Source organism: Artibeus jamaicensis, unplaced genomic scaffold (genome assembly GCF_021234435.1).
Source record: "Artibeus jamaicensis isolate MK-2021 breed Jamaican fruit bat unplaced genomic scaffold, CSHL_Jam_final contig_477, whole genome shotgun sequence".
NCBI classification, from domain to species: Eukaryota; Metazoa; Chordata; class Mammalia; order Chiroptera; family Phyllostomidae; genus Artibeus; species Artibeus jamaicensis.
The window spans coordinates 8,534,546-8,555,030 of record NW_026521854.1 but is presented as its reverse complement, the minus strand read 5'-3'; the positions used below and the strand labels follow the sequence as shown (position 1 = coordinate 8,555,030).

The following is a 20,485-nucleotide window of genomic DNA, read 5'->3' as shown; positions in this document are numbered from 1 at the left end:
GGTCACATACGACTGGAAGGAATAAGGTGGTGGGGTTGCGGGGCAAGTTTGGACATTTCCATAACATTCTATCAGTTGTGGGAGGAAGGTCTGCCCCTGTCTTTCCACTCAGCCCCATTCTCCAAATTCATGCTCATTTTGGAGCCTGGCTGTGGGGAGACCTCACAGGGGCTGAGAATCCCTCACAGGGAAATGTGGGAAGGAGCTGGACAGCATGTGTCCCCTCTTGGGCTCTCATCCCAGATGGGGAGACTTAGCCTGGGAGGGTCCGGCACAGCCAGGTGGCAGGTGAGGGAGAGGCAGAACTCCCTCGGGGTCTCCCAGCTCTGCCCTCCCCAGCCTGCACCCTCTTCTCATGGCCCCAGAGACCCACCCCTCCTGCCTCCAGGTGCCCTCTTTTCGAAGGGCCCTTCCACCCCTGAATCTAATGGGAAAGTCCCCAGCCAGGCTGGTTTCTTTGTTCTTGTTCACAGCACTCAGGTCCCAGCTCAGGCCTTGGGCTGCCTGGAGGCGGGGCTGCGTGCCCTGGAGGCCCAGGGGAGATGCTTGGGACAGGACTCATTAGAAACCTATCCTTTGCAGGGTAGGGCAAGAAGTAAATTTGGGGGCCCAGAGTCACTTTTGCCCACCCCCAACCTGCTCCTCCACCCCACAAGGGAGGCACTGAGTCCTGAAGACCCAGCACCCATACCCTGTAAAACTGAGCCGGTTCCTCTTGGGACCCAGCAGGCTCTGGCTCCAAGTTTTGGGTGACTGCCATCTAGGAGGAAGCAGCCTGGTGTGCAGGGATTGGCTGACTCAAGCCCAGCCTTCTCTAGACTGAGTTCAGGCAGGAACCTAGAACCTAGAGGGGCGGAAGGAGAGCTTGCCTGGGACTAGGTGCTCTAGGCACAAGGTACAGGCTGAGGCTGCTGGGCTGACAGGGTGGGGAAGGGTGCTGGCCAAGGCAGTGGTGGCTCTAGGGAGCAAGCTGGCCTGGGGGGAGCATGATTTCCTTGTCACAGGAGCCCCTGGCAACCTTCCACTGGCTGATTCCTTTTGGTGGTTCTTCAGTCGTCTTCCTTTCTCCGTTTTCCTTCCCTCTCTCTCCTTCTCCCTCTCTGTCTTTCTGCCTCTTCCTGTTCCTCTTCTTCTGCATTTCCCTGGGTCTCCCCTCTCCCTTCTCTCCTGATCCCCTGGATTCACCCACCTCCGAGCCCTCCCTGCCCTGTCCCCAGCACTCACCTGCCCCTCTGTGTCCCTGTCCCTCACTCCCTCTGCCCTCTCCCTCTGTCTGTGAGCTGGTCTCTGCCTCTGAGCTCACCTATTACTGCCTCCCCTGCCCTCACCTGCCCCCCCCCCTTTGTCTGCCCTGCAGGATGCTACAGCTGAGTCTGTCCTGGCTGGGATTGGGGCCACTGGCAGCCTCCCCATGGCTACTCCTGCTGCTGCTGGGGGCCTCCTGGCTCCTGGCCCGAGTCCTGGCCTGGACCTACACCTTCTATGACACCTGCCGCCGCCTCCGATGTTTCCCAGAGCCCCCAAAGAGGAGCTGGTTGTTGGGTCACCTGGGCCTGGTGAGTGTGGGCAGCAAAATGAGTCCTAGGAATAAGGGTGGGTGGGTTCCCCGAGGGGTTGGGAATGGGGTTCAGTGGTTGGGCTGAGGTCTGGGGCAACAGAGAAGTGAGGGGGCTCTCTTTCCTCACTCCCCACCAGGTCTGTTCCATCCTCTGTGCACTCCATGCCCTGAAACCTTCCTTGCTTTTACCTTTCCTCACCCCAAGCCTGCTCCAACTCCTATTCCTGCCTGTTCCTCCCCATCACTGCACTTCTGAGGGTTTCCTTTGGCAGGCTGCACAGAGCCAGGTCTACTGGTGTCCCCACAGTCCCCACCACCAGACCAGAGGCCTCCCCATGTCCTCTACCTGCCAGCCCATCTCTGTTGGCCTCGGGCCGGTGTCTGCTCCTCTCTGGGCCTCTGCTTCGCCAGAGGAATTAATTGTGACCTTCGCCATCCCTTCCCACGCGGGGGCAGAGCTGGGCTGAGTCTCTCCTCCTCCCCTTCCTCAGGCACATCTCTCTTCTGGCCTTTCAACCCTGCTCACTACTCCCCCTTCCCCGGGTTTTTACATGGGCCCCATTGCCCAATTTGGATCAAAGTCTACCACTCCACCTTTCAGAGGGAATCACTCTGGCCTCTGCTCTCAAGGCCAAGCTTCCTGGGGGGGGGGGGGCTCTTGCCCGCCCCTAATTCCTGGCCTCCTCCCCAGAAACATGTTGTCCATGCTGCACCCTGTCCCTCTTGCCACAATCACACTTTGGACTTTGTCATCACCTGTGAAGGCTCTACCTCCAAAGCCACTGATCTGAGTGTTGCATCCTCCCAGCAGAAGCCTCTCTTCCTCCCAGCTTCTTTCTTCTTCTTCCTCTCCCATCTAAGTGCCTGACAATGTTTCCACTCCCCTCTCCATCCCAGACCAACTGCTTCCTTCTGACTCCACTTCCTTGGATGCATTTAGCTTGGATTCCACCCTTTGCACATGGGCTGAAGTCTCTTGTCATTTGAGCTTTCCTTCACGGTCCTTTGGAAAAGCTTTGCTCGTTTGAGCTCAGTCACCAGGTTGTCTGATTAGTTCTCCATGCTGATGCTAAAGAAGGTCATGAAATGGGACAGAAGGGTGACAGCTAACCCCCCACCCGCCCATCGCCACTGCACCGCAATCGGCACAAAACCTCCCGTCTGCTTCCTTGGCTCTCTCCTCGTGGACAAAGGCTTGTCTTCCCTTGTTGCCTCCGTTTCCCACTCGATCCCGTCTGGCCCACCCCCATCATGCTCCAGTGAGGGGCCTGTGAACTCCAGGTCCCTCAGTCCCATCTTGTCCATCTCCAAGCAACTCTGACCTTGCTGACCACTCTGCCATCTTAGAACCTCCTTGTTTTCTTGGTTCCAGTTCGAGGCCCTGCCCTAATCTTTCTTGACTGCCCTGTGACTCTGTCCCAGTCATGGCTCCTCCTTCACTGCACCTTTCCATGTGGGAATCTCCCAGAGTCCTAGCCCCTCCTTTCTCTCCCAAGGCCACTCACTGCCTTATCCAGGGCTCCAACTCCTGAGTAGGCAGACTATTAGTCCCCGCTGCATAAGTGAATTCCAGGTTCATGTTTCCCCTGAGTCTGAGGCTGTGTGTCTGGCCCCTTCCTCCCCTCCTCACATGGGAATCTCATAACTACCTTATTCCACCAAGACGGAATCTGAATTATGACTCCATCCCCAACTCTGCCTCTGCCCTTAATCTAGTTCATCCTTCCAGTTGCCCACAACCCACCCTTTAGGGTCTCCTGGCCCCTCTGTTCTCTCACCTGTACGTCTGGTCCTTTGTCACACCTGGCTGTGTTGCCTCCACAATCTCTCCTCAGCCTGTCCCCTCTCTGCATCCTCCTACCACTGCTGGCCCTATCCACCATCATCTTTTTCCTGAAGCCTCTCCCAGCTCCCTCTCTGGTCTCCTCATTTTGGCTCTTGTTTCCTATTATCCTCTCTCTCTTTAGGCCTAGAGAGATTTTTCTGAAATTTAGTTGAGGTCATGTCTCTTCTTGGTTAAAAACTGTTTGATGACTGACCATCACTCTGAAGATAAAGACTAAGTTTTGCCTGCCCTTGCCAGCCCCACCTACACCCTGGATACTCTGAGCTTCTGTTCTGTTGCTTCAGTGAGCCAAGCCCCTCCTACCCCAGGGCCTGGCTTGCACTGCTGGTTTGACTGGAAGCACTTCCCTTCCTGTCAATTCCTTGTTGATTCCTTCTCATCCTCCCACTTTCAGCTGAAAGATAACTTCTTTATGGAAATTGTTCTTGACTCCTAGACCTTGACCTCTGACTTGGTCATGCTCACACTGAAACGGTTAATTGTCTAATTATTTATTATCCATCTCTCCCATTGGTTAATGGCCCTGAGGGGTAGACATAATATCTTCAGTGTCCATGCACTTAACAGATGTTTGATGACGTCATGATGGAGGCCATGTTCTGGGTGTGGGTGAACTTTCGATGACCTCCTTTGATCTTCCAAGGCCAAAGCTGATGAGTGACCAGCTCCTCTCCTCTCTTCCCCACACCTTCCACCAGCTTATCACAGAACTGGAGGTTCCAGGCTCATCCTAAAGTCTGGCTGAGATTCTGGTTCTTGGAATAATCTCAGCAAGCTCTGGAGTCAGAGGGAGTGTTAGAAAGTTACCACAGCTCTGACTCCCCCTCCAAGGGCTTGGGTGTTGAACATGGCCTTGGGTGGTCTTCCCTTCTCCAGTCCCGCTTGCTATGTGACCTCAGCTGAGTCACTCTTCTTCTCTGGAATGATCTCATCAAGTGCTTCAGGGTCCTTGGAGAGTGCGGAGCAGGTCACAAAGTGAAAACAACTTATATTCACCTGCCTAGAGCACCTGGAGTATTGGTCAGGCTCTGATGAGGCATCCTGAGGGACTGGAGAGGACACCTCCTGAGGAGGGGATCCATCCTCCTTCCCCTTTTGTGGGATGTGGCTTCAGTTTCTCATTCATAAATGGTACGATTAATGGGTATGTCCATAGCTTCAGGAGAGATTGATAGACAGGATGAACTGTGAGAGAGATGATGGATAGATAGATGATACATAGACAGATAATAGAAAAACAAATAATGGATGGTTGGATAAATGGATAGATGACTAGACGATGGATGGGTAAATGGTAGACAGATGAATAGATAGATCGTGGATAGATAGATGATGGACGATGGATGAAGGATAGATTGATAGAGAGAGATGATAGGTGAATAGGTGATGGGTAGATACATACATAGAAGCAGGAGATAGATGCATATGCACTGTGTATGTACTGTTTACCTGTCTCTCCATGTGTTCTTCTCTGTCCCTCCCTCGCTCTCTGTTTCTCTCTTTATTTGCCCTTATTTCTCTGTCCATCTCTCCAATTCTCCATCAGTGTCACCTCATCTCCATACCCTCCATGGCTCCTCATCACCCTCACAATCAATATCCTGCTTCTACCCACTCATGGTTCCTTGCCTGATCTGCTCCCCTCTCTGCCTTTCTCTGTTGCTTACCCATTTCACTCCAGCTGCGCTGACCTCCTTCCTGCTGCTCACAGCCAGGTGTTGGCTCTCTCACCTCCAGACCTTTGAGTGATCTACTTCTTTCCATCTATCCATTATCTATCTATCTATCTATCTATCTATCTATCTATCTATCTATCTATCTATCTATCATCTATCTCCTAAAGAAACAGAGAAACAAAAAGAGAGAGGGGACAGGGAAAGACATAGGTAGATAGATACAAGAAAAGACAGAGGCCAACAGACAGAAGCTGACGTAGTGAGATGGAGACAAGTGTAGACCAATAGTCCAGGCAGAAGAAGTAAAGGGGGTGAGTGGGGTGTGGTGGGTAAGGGGTACGGTGGGAAGCTGTAGCCCACTTCCCGGCCTTGCCTCATCCCCATTCATTCCCAGATGAAGACCAATGAGGAGGGCTTGCAGCTGACAGAGAAACTGGGCCACTACTTCCGTGACATCCACGTCTGGTGGCTTGGGCCCTTCTACCCCGTCCTGCGGCTCATCCACCCTAAGTTCATTGCTCCCCTGCTCCAGGCCCCAGGTATCTCTCCCAGTAGCCCCCAACTCCTTCCCTTGCTTCTTCTCCCAGCCCTTCCCACCCCTAGAGAGACCAGGTTGAGCAGGAGAATGGGGCAACATTGACAGAGACCATAGCTGGGACTCTCACCAGCCGGGTGACTCTGGGAAGGTCCTTGACTCTCCAGTTGCTAAAGTCTCTTTCAGTTTGAGTGATGGAACCTCAACATTGTTGGTGTAAATAAAGAAGGGAGATCTATTGACTGAAAAGCTCAGAGAAGACTGACCTGAAGCATGGCTGGATCCAGGTCTTAAAGAATGCCATTGGAAATGGGTCTTCATCTCAGAGTTCTGTGTTCCTCTGCACCAGCCTCACTCTTGTGCTGGTGAAAAGGTGTCTGAGAGCTCACCTGCCCTGGAAAAGGGAGCTTATTCCTTATAGATCCAGGAAAAATGACAGGATTTCTTAAATTGGCCTGGCCTGTGTTACAGGGACTAGCTCCTCATCTAATCACTGTGACCTGATTGCCCAGGCTCAGGGCCATATGCCTAGCTCTGGAGTGAAGGCTGGGTTGGCATGGCTACCCTCCTGACCACTTGGATTGAGAGTGGAGGAGGGATGGAGTGCTCGTTCAAGGAAAAAGGGATGGACCCTGGACAGGCCAATATCAGATGCCCATCTACCAGCATCCTTGCTAGGTGGGCACTTCCTGGGTGAGAAAACTGAGAGTCAGAGAGGCATAGTGATTTCTGAAGGCCACAGAACATGTGGAAGCTTCCCTCTTAGCTCTGTCTGTTCTCAGCTGCCCTCCCTAGCTGCCCTTGATGGGAGGAACCCTAAGCTAGAAGGTGATTTGGGACAGGAAGACAGATGGCCAGCCGATTGTGGGGGAACATCCCCCAGACCCCCAGGTTGGTTAACTGTGTCTGGTTGGCCTTGGGGTGTGTTCCAGAAGGAACAGTGGCAGCTCTCCATGGTGAGAGGGGCAGCATGCCCTGGTCTTTTTAAGGACAGAAGTGCCCCTGAGCTAAGCACATACGGCTGAGTGAGAACCCTGTGGAGGAGAATACGAGAAAGCCTGGGTCATCCCTGAGCCATCTTGGACAGTAATGAACCATATTTAAGTCCTGTTTGTGGCACAAACTGAGATCATGTAAGATGGATTTTTGGTCCATGTCAGAACTTGTAGTGTTATGTCAGGGCATGGCATACATGTTGGGGCCATGTCAGGGCATGTTAACACATGTTGGGTCATGTTGGATATCCCAAGAGATGTCAGAGAGTTCTTGGGCAGATTGGCATCTGAGGTCCCTATAAAGGCATCTGGTAGAGCACTGGGCTCTGATCTGGTGTGTAGAACATGTTGAATCCTATAGGAACCATGTCAAGGTATGCTGGGCATATCATGCCATGTTGGGGTGTGTCTAAGCATATAGGGATGTGCCTTTGGGCTCTGGTCCCCCCTTGCCTCCACCTTCCTCATTGTTTCCTCTGACTTTGTCCCATTTCTGCTATGCTGGACTTGGAGGGGGAATGCTACCCTTGGCTGGGTGCCTCCTCCCCTCTCCAAAAGTCCCTCTCCTCCACCTCCACATGGTCCCTGATGGTCCTCATTCATGTCAGCCACTGTTGCACCTAAGAATAGACTTTTCTACAACTTCATGAAGCCTTGGCTAGGTGAGTAACTAGGGGCAAAGGGGATTGGGACATCCTTGGGGGACTAGGGGAAGGCACTGCCCTTGCCGACTCCCTGTGGCTGCCTCTGCTAGGGGATGGGCTTCTGCTGAGTGCTGGTGACAAGTGGAGCCGCCACCGCCATCTGCTGACACCTGCCTTCCACTTTGAAATCCTGAAGCCCTATGTGAAGATTTTCAACAAGAGTGCAGACATCATGCATGTGAGTCTCTTGAACTCAGCATCCCAGCTGGATCCCTGGGAAAGCGGCTGGGGGTTGGCCTCAGACACATGGTCTGGAGTTCTGACTCTGTTGGATGGTTTTGGGGCCAGTGCGTTTCCCCTCTAAGCCTTGGCTTCCTCATCTGTAAAATTGAGATAATAATTTCTTTTAAGGGGTGGGGGGAGGGGCTGGGATGGGAGAAATAGACAAAAAACTGTACTTGAAAAATAACTAAATAAAATTTTAAAAATAAAAATAAATAAAAAAGTAATTAAAAAAATAAAAATAATAATAATTCCTTTTAAATGGTGGTTAAGATGACGTAAGGAATCCTGTTCCTGGCACCAGTGGCCAGAAGGCTTTAGTTTTTAGTCTGCTCCCTGAAGCCTCTAAATTCAAGATGATAACAATGAATATTGAATAGTAGCCTTTTCCACATAACATACCACCTTAAAACTCATGGACTTGAAAAAATTAGTATTTGTTGTTGCTTATGAGATGATGGATCAGTTGAGTGGTTCTTGTCTTGGCTGGAATCACACAATTGTCTGGGATCTTGACAAGGTTTGGTAGACAGCTCTGCTGATCCAGGCTCAGACCTGTCTCATGTTTAAGGCTTGACCAACTGTTGGTCGGTCTAGGATGGCCTTCATCTTACAGCTGGACTTCTGCATTTGCCTTTCACTTTCTAGTAGGCTAGCCTGGACTCTTTGCATAGTGGGGTAATGGGGACTACACTCCAAGAGAACAAGCAGAAACATGTAGTACCTCTTGAAGCCCAGTTTCAGAATTAGCATACCATCATTTCCATCTTCTGTTGGCTGAAGCATGTTGCTATCCAGCTCAAATTCAATAGATGGATAAAGAGGTTCCACCTCCTAATGGAAGAACTGCAGTGTCTCATTGAAAAGGATGAGGATATGAGGATATATGGAGGGACAAAAAAAGGAAACATTTTTGCAGTCACCTACCACTATGATGATGATGAAGATGCTGATGATAGCTAACAGTTACTTACTTAACATTTACTATACATTAAAAAATGATGTGCTGGTTCTATGGCATATGTTGTATAATTTGTAGAGATTGTTATTATTTATTAATTTTTAAAAATATTTTATTGATCATACTATTATAGTTGTCCCATTTTTCCCCCACTATTCCCCTCCCGCCCAGCACCCCACCTCCCACTAGCATGTCCATGGATTGTACATATGAGTTCTTTGACTTCTCCATTTCCTACACTATTCTTAACCTCCCTCTGTCTATTTTGTACCTATAAATTATGCTTCTTATTCCCTGTGTCTTTCCCCCCATTCTCCCCTCTCCTCTTCCCTGCTGATAACCCTCCATGTGATCTCCATTTCTGTGATTCTAGTCCTGTTCTAGTTGTTTGTTTAGTTTTTTTTGAGTTCAGATGTTAATAGTTGTGATCTTGTCATTTTACTGTTCATATTTTTTATCATCTTCTTTTTCTTAGATAAGTCCCTTTAATATTTCATATAATAAGGGCTGGGTGATGATGAACTCCTTCAACTTTACCTTGCCTGGGAAGCACTTTATCTATCCTTCCATTCTAAATGATAGCTTTGCTGAATAGAGTAATCTTAGATGTAGGTCCTTGCCTTTCATGACTTTGAATACTTCTTTCTAGCCCCTTGTTGGCTGCAAGTTTTCTTTTGAGAAATCAGCCGATAGTTTTATGAGAACTCCTTTCTAGATAACTGTCTCCTTTTCTTGCTGCTTTTAATATTGTCTCCTTTTTAATTTTGGGTAATGTAATTATGATGTGCCTTGGTGTGTACTTCCTTGGGTCAAAAATTCTTTGAGACTCTGAGCTACCTGGATTTCCCAGAAATCTATTTCCTTTGCCAGATTGAGAAAGCCCTCCTTAATTATTTTTTCAAATAAGTTTTCAATTTCTTGCTCTTTTTCTTCTCCTTCTGGCACCCCTATGATTGGGATGTTGGAATGTTTAAAGTTGTCCCAGAGGTTTCTAAGCATCCTCATTTTTTTGTATTCTTGTTTTTTTCATTCTTTTCTGGTCGAATGTTTATGTTTTTTCTTCCAAATTGTTGATTTGAGTCCTGGTTTCCTTCCCTTCACTCTTGGCCCCCTGTTTTTTTTTTTACCTTGATTTCACTCTGCATAGCTTTCACTTTTCCTTTTATTTTGTGACCATATTCAACCATTCCTGATTACCAGTGTTTTGAATGCTGCATCTGATAGGTTTTCTATATCATCATCGCTTAGTTCTATTTTTGGAGCTTTGATCTATTCTTTCACTATATATATATATATATATATATATATATATATATATATATATATATATAGTCTCTGTGAGCCTGTTACATAGTAAAGGGCAGAGCCTTAGGTATTTGCCAGGGTGGGGCAACCCACTCCATGTGTTGTGGCACTATATGTGGGGGAGGGATCAGAGAGGGAACAATGCCACTTGCTAATCTCTCACCCTGCTTTCAGTCACTTGCCCCACTACCCACAAGCAAACTGGTCCCTTCTGGTGCTGATTCCAAATGGGTGGCTTGTGTACATTCTAGGACCTGTGTGTCTCTCCAGCGAACTCTCCCGTGAGGCTGGGAGTTTCTCCTACCACTACAACCCCCACAGGTTTTTACAGCCAGATGTTTTGAGGCTTCATTTCCCCCATACTGGAATCCTGGGTTGTATGGTGTGTCTCACTCTCCAGTTGTTCTTCCTGGTTATCTACATGCAAATGTGGGACCACCTGGTCTGCCAGCCAATGCCTTGCCATGCGTCCTCTCTGCCCTGGCTGCTTACCTCCACCCCTACTACCAGTCTGAATGAATGTTTCTTCTTTAATTCCTTGGTTGTCGGACTTCCGTACAGTATGATTTTCTGGCAGTTCTGGTTATTTATTTTGTTTTTAAATTTGTTGTTGTCCTTCTTTTGGTTGTGGGAGGAGGTAAAGTTATCTACATCTCCATCTTGGCCAGAAATGACAAGATGATTATTATTGTCACTTTAGAGATGATGGAACAGAAGGTCAGAGAGTTTGGGGAGTTTGCCTGAGTTCACATAGCTAAGGAGTGAGTTATGAATGGTGGATAAGGAATTTTAACCTGGCTTGTCTGACACCAAAACAGGCCCTCTTAACTTCACTGGAAATTTGACAGATGGAGCCCAGAGGAAGGCAATGACCTTGAACCCAAGTCTTCTGACTCCCAGCCATGGAGTCTTCATGTCCTAAGAGTAACAGATTTCACTCCCACTAGTGCCCAGTCCTCCCTGGGGATGGGTGCCTGGGGCAGAGGACCAAGAGGCAGGGTCTGGGGGAGTCCATGTAGGTGGTTGGGCTGGGGGAAGGGCTCAGGGAAGGCCCTGTTCTGTCCCCTTCTCTGTCCAGGCCAAGTGGCAGCGCCTGGCCTCAGAAGGCAACACTCGTCTGGACATGTTTGAGCACATCAGCCTCATGACCCTGGACAGTCTGCAGAAATGTGTCTTCAGTTTTGACAGCAATTGCCAGGAGTGAGTCTCAGCCCAGAGCCTGGGAACATGAGCTACAAACCCAAGGGAGTAGATGGAGGGAGGACTGACCAGGGTAATCACAAGGGTGTTCCTGGAGGAGGTGGGTCAGAGCTGGACATTGAAGGGCAAGGATGGGGAAAGAGAAAGAGTGATCCCTCAGGTAGGAAGAAATGCTTGATAAGAGCCAGGAGACTAGAACGAGCAGAGTGTGTGTACCTGTGATGGGACATCTTGGAAATGAGGTGGGAGGGCTGGGCAGGGGCTGGATCTTAATGACATTCCAAAGACAGGCAAAGAGGTATGAACTTTATCCTGAGGTTTCCAGGGAGCCATGGCAGGTGTTTGAGCAGAGGAAGGTTTTGGCTCTAAGCTGAGCTCTAGAGTCTAGAGATGATTGACTGTTGTGTACACACAGGGTGCAAGGAGAGAGTGAAGAGGAAGACTGAGTTTGGTGGAGAAAATGGGACATATTTGAGAGAAACCAAGGAAGAATGGGCAGGGCCAGATATTGCAAAGGGGAGAGGGGGGATGAGCATGATGCCTAAACTTTGTGCCGGGGCCTAGGACATGAGGAAGCTCAGAGAGATGGAAGCATGTGTGGAGAGCATCCTTTTCTGGTTTGAACGTGGTTTTGAGCTCTGGCTGGGAGGGCCTCCCAGGATTTCATGTGTGTTAAGGAGCTGCTTTTTCTGGCCTTTCCTGCAGGAATCCCAGTGAATATATTGCTGCCATCTTGGAGCTCAGTGCCCTCGTGACTAAACGAACCCAGCAGATATTCCTGTACGTGGATTTCCTGTATCAACTCACCCCTGATGGGCGGCGCTTCCGCAGGGTTTGCAACCTGGTACACAATTTCACAGATGCCATCATCCAGGAGCGGCGTCGCACCCTCATCAGTCAGGGTTTTCATGGCTTCCTCAAAGCCAAGGCTAAGACCAAGACTTTGGACTTCATTGATGTGCTCCTACTGGCCAAGGTGGGCTTCTCTGGGATCTGAATTCAAGAGGCAGAATGGACATTGATTTCAAATGTCAGATTGAAGAACCAGGACTTGAAGCAAAGGGCACTATGGAGCCATTCAGGGTTCTTGAGGAAGGGAGGAATGGGTCTGAGATAAGCCGTAGCCATGACTGTGTAGAAGGCTATCTCAAAGGAGTAAACGGGAAGCAGGAGACCAGGAAGAACATGTGTGGGTGAGTTCTGGAGCTGATGAGGGAAGGATCCTATTTGGATGACAGAGCTTCAGGGACTGTTTGAGGTTAGACACAGATATCCTCAGGGCCAGTGTGATCCAAGGCATCTTGCCTTTTCTTAAGGATGAAGATGGGAAGAGATTATCAGATGAGGACATCAGAGCCGAGGCTGATACCTTCATGTTTGAGGGTAAGGGTCTCAGTGTGGGACCACAGAGGGGTGGGTCTCACCATCCCAGGGACTTGGCAGGTGGACCCTGGGCCGCCCCATGTTGCCCAATCCTACCCACCATCCCTGAAGGCCTTAACATAAGGGTGCTGCCCACCTCTGGTGCAGAAGCAGCCCAGACACCTAAGCCTGTCTGCCTGCCTCTCAGGCCATGACACCACAGCCAGTGGCCTCTCCTGGGTCCTGTACAACCTCGCACGCCACCCAGAGTACCAGGAGCGCTGCCGGCAGGAGGTGCAACAGCTCCTGGGGGACCGGGAGCCTAAAGAGATTGAGTGGTGAGTGAGGGTTCTCATGGCTCTTCCTGAGCCCCCACCACCCCCACACAGGCTGTGCTCCCGAAGTGGGGAAGAGGGAAGGTCTTTGTTGTTGTTGATTCTGTCATTCTGTCATCCATTTAGTGGGACTGGAAGCAGAGCACAGAGGCAGGGTCTGGTATCCAGCTTGGATGGCAGGGGAAAGTGTGCCAGGTTTGGGGACAGAAAGATCTGAGCGTCCCCATTTATTGCCCCACTAACTTGCTGTGTGACTTTAATAAAGTCAGTTTCCCTTTCTGAATGCCACTCTTCTCCTCTGCAAATTGTGTGTGTGTGTGTGTGTGTGTGTGTGTGTGTGTATGTGTGTCTGTATCTCACGCCCACAGCGCTGCTTGGAGAATTGTGACAACGTGTATAAAACAGAGGCCACCCAGCCTGTGTTCAGTAAATGAACTTTTCCTCCCCTCCTTGTATTTCTGCCTGGCATTGCAATCTTCCCCAAAAGACCCCCCACTCCCCTTAATTTTTGCTTTTTTTTCCCTAATGCCCACCTAATAGTCTGTTCCAGGGATTCCCAAGATGTCTTCAGGGGTAAAAAGTCATCCATCATTCGTTCAGTAAAAATGGCTGTGCTGCCTGCCCTTTCCCAGCTCAGCATCCAGTCCCATCTGGGTCCTACCTGGGTGGGGCTGGGGCTGAGAGGAAAGGAGGTGAGACTGGGCAGCAAAACAGTGAATATGATTCACCACATGGAGTGAACAGTGCTTTTGACCGGGGGAATGCTTGTGCAAAGGCCAGGACAGAAGCATGCAGGGGTGAGCCTGGCATGTTTGTGAGGGAGTAAAGGTGGCTGGATCCTTGTGATATTTACAGTTTGAAGAACCATAGGGGCCCCCAGTGAGGCCGAACTGGTCATGGAAGCCCCCCTGAGAGTGCTTTGGAAACCATGTTAGGAGTTTCCAAGGGTGTCACTTCCGTTCTTCTGGGAGGTCGATATTGGATAAAAAGTCAAACTGGGCAGGGATGCCGCCATTAGGGACCCATGCTGGGCAGAAATAGTCAGGCAGCAGTGGCCACGTGCTCAGTCATTGGCTGGGAGCTGCCCAGGTGAGTGTGGCCTTGGTTCGATTGATGCAGCAGTGCCACAGACCCCTAGGGGAGGCTGTCAGCCAGTTGTTCTTGAGGCTGCACAGCAGACTCTCCACAGGAAAGCCATGACTAACATCGGCCAATGGGGAGCCATGGGAGGTGTCTGAGAAGGGGAGATACAGGTCAGACATGGGTGTTAGAAATATCTCCCTGCGACTACCAGGACAAACTGGAGGGTATGACCTGGGGCCTGGGGACCCAGGGGCCAGATTCTGGGTTGAGTTCCAAAGGGTGGAAGGGAGATGTTAGGCTGGACAAACACTTTGCAGGTGGTGTCCTCCACCTCTAGGCTTAGCTCAGCACCACTGTCCAGTGACATGGAGAGACATTTCTCTCCCAACCTCAAAAAATTGCACACTTGGTGAAAACTCAAACAGTACAATGCAAAATGGTTGACCATGACTATAAGCATTCATCTTTTTTTCCTCCCAGTTTTGTTGAGCTGTAGTGGACACGTGACACTGTGTAGGTTTACGGTGCACGATGTGGTGACGTGATATGCATTCACAAGGAGTGCAGTGAGGCTAGCTGACACACTCATCACCTTGTGTAGGTGAGGATCTAGTTCTTTTCGTTCCCACATCGTCAGTTGTATGAGTACCTTCTACCAAACTGTCTATCCATTGCCCAGGGGTTTGTGGGCCTCCTCTATCAGATGCTCAAATTTTACCTATTTGCATGTTGTTTCCAAGCTCTCGGTTCTGCTCCATGCATCTGTTTTCCTGTTCTTGTACAATTCCACACAATTGGGTTTTTTTTCTTTTTATTTACTGCTCTTTTGTGATGGGTCTTAATATTTGGTAGATTGAGTTCCCTTTCTTTGATCTTTTATTTTTATTTTTTAAAAAAGACTTTATTTATTTTCAGAGAGAGAAGAAGGGAGGGAGAAAGAGAAGGAGAGAAACATCAATATGAGACAGAAACATCAGTTGGCTGCCTTTTGCAGGCCCCAACCTGGGACCCCACCTGCAACCCAGGCATTTGCCCTGACTGGGAATCGAACCAGTGACCCTTCAGTTCACAGGCCAGTACTCAATGCACTGAGCCACACCAGCCAGGGCTGATCTTTTCTTTTTTAAATTGACCTAGCTCTTAATGAACTTTAATTTTTTCAAATTGAATAACATAACCAAGTTCCAAACACATGCGCGCACATGCACACACAACACACGAAGTAGATTTTTATTGGATTGCATTAAATATTGATTAATTTAGACTGAATTGGCACTTTTACATTAGGTCATCCCAACTTAGAGTATGGAGTGGATCTTATTTATTTAAATAAGCTTCTAAGTCCATGATGAAGATGTTTATATTGGGGTAATTATACAATTTAAAAGAATTGTATGCAATGGTATAACGTGTTTAATACTGCTCCCTGACTGTTGTGTTTTGCTCAGAAACGGTTCTAAAACCACCAATCTACATTTTCTTCTAGCAACTTGTGATTTTGACGTTCAAATGCTTAAGTTTTCAGTTCATCTAGAATTTATTTTGTTATAGGAGAGAGGGTCTGAATGAGGTGGGAAGAGGATCTTTTGGGGCAAGAGGACATGGGGGGGGATTGGTGGGGAGAGGGTGTCTCTATTTATTTAAGGTACGTTCGAGTTTGGAGACATTTGACCCATCTGGAATTTATTTCGTTACACAGAGAGACCCTCATGGAGCTGGTGGGGGCGGGTCTCTGGTTTGCTCCCTGGATAACTGCTGGGCTGTTCCTTAGGGACGACCTGGCCCAGCTGCCCTTCCTGACCATGTGCATCAAGGAGAGTCTGCGCCTGCACCCCCCAGTCACGGTCATCTCCCGCTGCTGTACCCAGGACATTATGCTCCCTGATGGCCGTGTCATCCCCAAAGGTGCAGGAGATGACAGGGGAGGAGGGAGGTAGTCCTGTGAGCCCGGACCTCATCCTGACTGGCCCCTCCTCCCCTCCAGGAAGCACGTGCGTCATCAGCATCTTTGGAGTTCATCACAACCCATCAGTCTGGCCGGACCCGGAGGTGCTGCCCCTTCCTTCTTGGCATCCTGGGGCCCGGTGATGGGGCGGGATCCAGGCCCGAGAAAGCGGACTCTCCCCCTCCGTTGTATCTACGTGTCCTTTCTGGGGGTGGCCGTGTGTTCTGAGGAACCCCATCCACCAGCCGGCCTCTCTCGCCCCCAGGTATACGACCCCTTCCGCTTTGACCCAGAAACACCCCAGAAGAGGTCACCTCTGGCATTTATTCCCTTCTCTGTGGGGTCCAGGTGAGGCCCGCGGATATTTGAGTGGGAATGGGGTGTGGGCAGTTGGGCTCAGGAAATATCCCAGTCCACACGGGGGTGCCAGGCGCGGTTAGCACCCTTCGGCACCGCTGCGGGTGGGCCTGGTGGTGGTGGGGGGGGGGATGGAGTGCAGGGCCAGGTCCCGGGCCAAGTCGGAGCCCCCACGCCCTCCCTCGCGCCCGCAGGAACTGCATAGGGCAGACGTTCGCCATGGCCGAGATGAAGGTGGTGCTGGCGCTGACCCTGCTGCGCTTCCGCGTCCTGCCCGACGAGGCGGAGCCGCGCAGGAAGCCGGAGCTGATCCTGCGGGCAGAGGGCGGACTTTGGCTGCGGGTGCAGCCGCTGGGCGCGGGCTCTCAGTGACGCCACCACCCCACCCCCACCCTCACCTCACACACCTCCCCGTGCAGGGTCCCAGGAAAAAACTGTGCTGTCACCTCTGCCCCAGCCTCCCCGTGGCCTCCCAGGGCGTGGGCGTGGCCGGGTGGAGGGGACCCAGGTGTCTCTGAGCTCGAGACCCTGCCTGCCTCCCCTGCCCAGCACAGGGCCCCACGCTGATTGTGGGTTCTCCTAGGGCCCTTTACAAAGGTGTAGCATTTATAGTGTGGGTAATGGGAAACCATGGCAGGTGTCTGAGCAGGAGAGGGACCAGATCTAAGGATGGGCTTTCAGGGTACATTTGAGACTGAGTCACACAGGAGAACCCATAACGATGCCACACTCTAGCCACCCTGACCTCGGTTCTGATCTCCTAATATAGCCAGTCTTTTCTCACCTCGGAATCCTTCCCAATGTTCCTATGGTCACTGTAACAATGTCTCCTTAAAGATGAGGATCACCTTGGATGCTGAGGACAAGACCATTTAAGGAAGGTGAAGGGGGTACCTAGAAGCAGTCAGGGTCAGATGACCCCGGATCTAGCACACCATGGACTTGTGCTCCCAAAATCACAACCCCAGTCTGCTATTTGCTGGCTGTTTAGCTACGGGAACAGGGTGTCCCTCTCTGAGCCTCAGTTCCTTTACTGATTAACAGGGGCCACTTCATTGCCCTGTTGTGGAGTCTGAGTAAGTAAGCAGGTGCGGCAAGACTGAGTCATCATCTATCTGGTAAGCTTCAGTCCTTAGTGAGGATGTATTTCCTCCCTTTCCCTCTCTGGCATCATGTTCCAAATTTTAAATTAAAAAGAAATCTTAGAAGTTAATTCTAAATTTCCTGCTGTTAAATGAAACTATAAAACACAAAGCCCAAAATGTTAAGGGGGAAAAAAAAAGAACGAATGCTAAAAAGGAAAGCTATCAGTAGAAGATTCAGTAAATTTAAAATATCCATGGTTACAGCTGAGAAATTAAGGGTCTTTGATGTGAAGCTGGCCTGAAGGTAGGAACTGGGGAAAAATCACTTTTCTTCTTCCCCCTAGAGATGCACGACCTGTATTTCATCCTCACCCATCAGGGGTGTCCAACCTTTCGGCATCTCTGGGCCACACTGGAAGAAGAAGAGTTATCTTGGGCCACACATTAAACACATAAACACTAACGAAAACAGAAAAAAAATCCAAGTTTTAAGCAGATTTAGGATTTTGTGTTGGGCCGCATTCATAGCCCTCCTGCGGGCTGTTGGCTGTGGGTTGGATGCCCCTGGCCCCTAGATGTTCTAGGACACGGAGGTCTGCTGGTTCTGCAGCAGTTGAGAGAAAGATGGAAGGGGTTCTCAATTCTCTTCATTAATTTGGGTCTTTTTGAATTTTTTCATCTGTGTCTTGAAGTTTTCATCATAGAGATCCTGCACATATTTCGTTAGATTTATCACTGTCTGTGAATGCCTGTCCTGTGCCCTTGTCCCTCAGCAAGGAGGGGGATCCAGGAGGGAAACAAGCAATGGCCTTGGGTCAGAGGGCCATGGTCAAAGCCCAGCTTTGTAATTCTTCCGTTAGAATGTGACCTTGGGTGAATGACTTGCCCTTTCTAAGCCTCCTGTTCCTTTCCAGTAAAGCAGAAATAACAAAGGGCCTGTGGGGACTGGAAGAGCAAGGCTGCCTGTGTGTCTTAATTGGGTTACCCAGAAGCAGACTCTACTGCAAAGACATGAGTGCAGCACCTTCCTTAGAGGTGATCCTGAGATAGGAATTCAACTGCAAGTGGCCTCTTCGGGAGGTGGTCCAAAGAGATGCCTACTGTAGGGCAGTGGGGAGGGGAGACAGCAGGAAAAATGTGGGTTAGAAAGGATGTTCCACTGTGGGCACCTGGGGCTCAGTCCCTCTGGGGACATCTGGAAGAAAGCAGAGAATGAGCACCCACAATTGTTAGACAGGGCTGCATGCAGGGAAGTTATTTCTCCAGAATGTCCTACCTGCTGCAAGGCCGAGGTCCGGGGTCAGGCCTGGGAACCTCTGACAGCAGCTGCCTGGGTGAGAAGAAGTGCAGCCTGGGGCAGTCAGTCACAGTGGTCCACCGACTTCAGGACACACACACTCTCACCCTTGCACACACTTGCGCACCCCTCCATGCACACAATTGCATACAGTCACACAGACAGCTGCACTCGTGTGTATGCGCAGTCACACAGACTTACATGCACTCAAATGTGCACACAAACATAGTCAAGTGTGCATACAGTTACATGCACACACATGGAAACTCACACATGCACACACAATTGCACACACACACAGTAACACATATACTTAAACACTCAGTCACTCACTCATACACACTACACTAATGGAGGCTGGGCCCTGACAGCCTGTCATCTCTGAACCTTCCAGCAGTGGGAGCCTCAGACACGCCACTCAGAAGAGGAAGAAGGCCCCACAGCCACAAGGGACAGGCCTAGGCCCAGGTGTGTCTTAAGGAACACACACACAGGTGCAGTGAGTCCCAAGGCCCCTCAGGGTCCCTCTTCCTTCATTCACCCACCATCCAGACCCTTAGTGGGAACTCAAAGCCCATGTGCACTGGGAGGGGAGACATTTGTCATCAAAGGGGTTTGCTGCACAATGGAGAAAAGAAATGTGCCTTAGCTGGTGGGAAAGTGGGGTCGAAGGAAGAGTTAAGACTGAGGAAATAGCAGCACAAGTTTAGTCCAGGAGGCACAGTCCAACAGAGTCAGGATACACGGTCAACACACACAATTACCTCTGTTCCTGTGTCCTGCCCGGGGCCAGCCAGCTACGGTCTATGACCCAAATCTGGCCTGTTTTAAACTAAGAATTGTTTTCTATTTTTAAAGAATGATATTGGGTTGGCCAAAAAGTCTGTTATGTTTTTGTCGTACAATGGTTCTAGTAGCACTTAGTTGCCTTTAAGTTCATTTGAAACAATTTTGTTAGATTGTGTTGTGACAGCTGTCATATCAGCGTGCATTAAAAAAAAACATGAAAACTGGTGAATTTTTGTGCAGCCATTTTCATATTGAATATGGAAGAAAATATGCAACATTTGGGCATATTATGCTTTATTATTTCAAGAAAGGTAAAAACACAACTGAAATGCAAAAAAAGATTTGTGCAGTGTATGCAGAAGGTGCTGTGACCAATCGAACGTGTCAAAAGTGGTTTGTGAAGTTTCTTGGTACTATGGACATTTTGACCGAATAATTCTTTGCTTTGGGCTGTCTTATGCACTGGAAGATGTTTAGCAGCACCCCTGGCCTCTACCCACTAGAAGCCAATATCAGGAGATAGCCGACACACTCAAAATATCCAAACCAACAAAATTATTGGCGAAAATGAACAACGTGTCTTTTATTTTATGGAATAAACGAAATGGACTTGTGGCCAACCCAATAGGAGCACGAGGGGAAGGGGAGGAGGGGAACCTGATGGGCCATGCAAGGCCTCAGATACTTGCCACGTGCAGCTTCCCAGGGAGAAGTACACCAGGGTTCCCACCGGGTCCAGCTGTGGGAATTGAGGCAGGTCTCTCTGCCTCTCTGTGTCTCAGTTTTCTCACCCAAGACCAGGGGTAATGACGAAGCAGTTGTGAAAGTCAGATGGGCAGAAATGAGCGTAGTGCTGTGACAACATTTGCAGACACACAGTCTGTTCCAAGCCTGTGTTTGCCATTATTTTTCTTATTTTTTGACAGAAGGAAGGCGCGAGCTTGGAACAGACTTGACCTGGAAACTGGAGTCTTCGCTCTTAACACAATGTCTTCTGGCTTCTCACAGGCCTTATATATTCAGCCCTACTATGTGCCAGGCATGGTGCTATGCATTTTTCCTTGAAAAAATAATTTATAATTAACTACATTAGTACTTATGATTTAAAATGCTGTGCAGCTTTCTACAAGAAAAGGGATCAAGTAGTAAGTGTAGACAGTTAAAAGAAAAGAGTTGCTCCTTTCTCTCCCCCTCCCATTCCAGGGACTGGATGTACTTTTCCAGATTTTT

General features: G+C 49.5%; 1 protein-coding gene across 2 annotated transcripts; it reads left to right on the top strand.

Annotated features, from left to right (window-relative positions):
• Nucleotides 1–813: 813 nt before the first annotated feature.
• LOC119046768 (cytochrome P450 4F3-like) lies at nucleotides 814–20,405 on the top strand. Of its 2 annotated transcripts, none has more exons than XM_053668111.1 (13): nucleotides 814–895; nucleotides 1,358–1,556; nucleotides 5,475–5,619; nucleotides 7,219–7,272; nucleotides 7,365–7,492; nucleotides 10,881–11,002; nucleotides 11,708–11,978; nucleotides 12,319–12,385; nucleotides 12,573–12,702; nucleotides 15,554–15,687; nucleotides 15,767–15,831; nucleotides 15,993–16,075; nucleotides 20,182–20,405. In XM_053668111.1, the coding sequence occupies exons 2-13, from the start codon at nucleotides 1,359–1,361 to the stop codon at nucleotides 20,318–20,320; spliced, it is 1,536 nt and encodes a 511-aa protein (XP_053524086.1). In that variant the 5' UTR covers nucleotides 814–895; nucleotide 1,358; the 3' UTR covers nucleotides 20,321–20,405. The 2 variants fall into 2 exon arrangements, with proteins under 2 accessions (XP_053524086.1, XP_036997803.2); XM_037141908.2 differs by lacking the exon at nucleotides 20,182–20,405 and adding an exon at nucleotides 16,279–17,353.
• The last annotated feature ends 80 nt before the right edge of the window (nucleotides 20,406–20,485 follow it).

Excerpts from the sequence above, each read along its gene's own strand:
- LOC119046768 (XM_037141908.2), top strand. The coding sequence starts at position 1,359 with ATGCTACAGCTGAGTCTGTCCTGGCTGGGATTGGGGCCACTGGCAGCC. Across the intron at positions 11,003-11,707 it reads TTTGACAGCAATTGCCAGGA|GAATCCCAGTGAATATATTG; the intron begins GTGAGTCTCAGC and ends CCTTTCCTGCAG. Across the intron at positions 12,386-12,572 it reads TGATACCTTCATGTTTGAGG|GCCATGACACCACAGCCAGT; the intron begins GTAAGGGTCTCA and ends CCTGCCTCTCAG.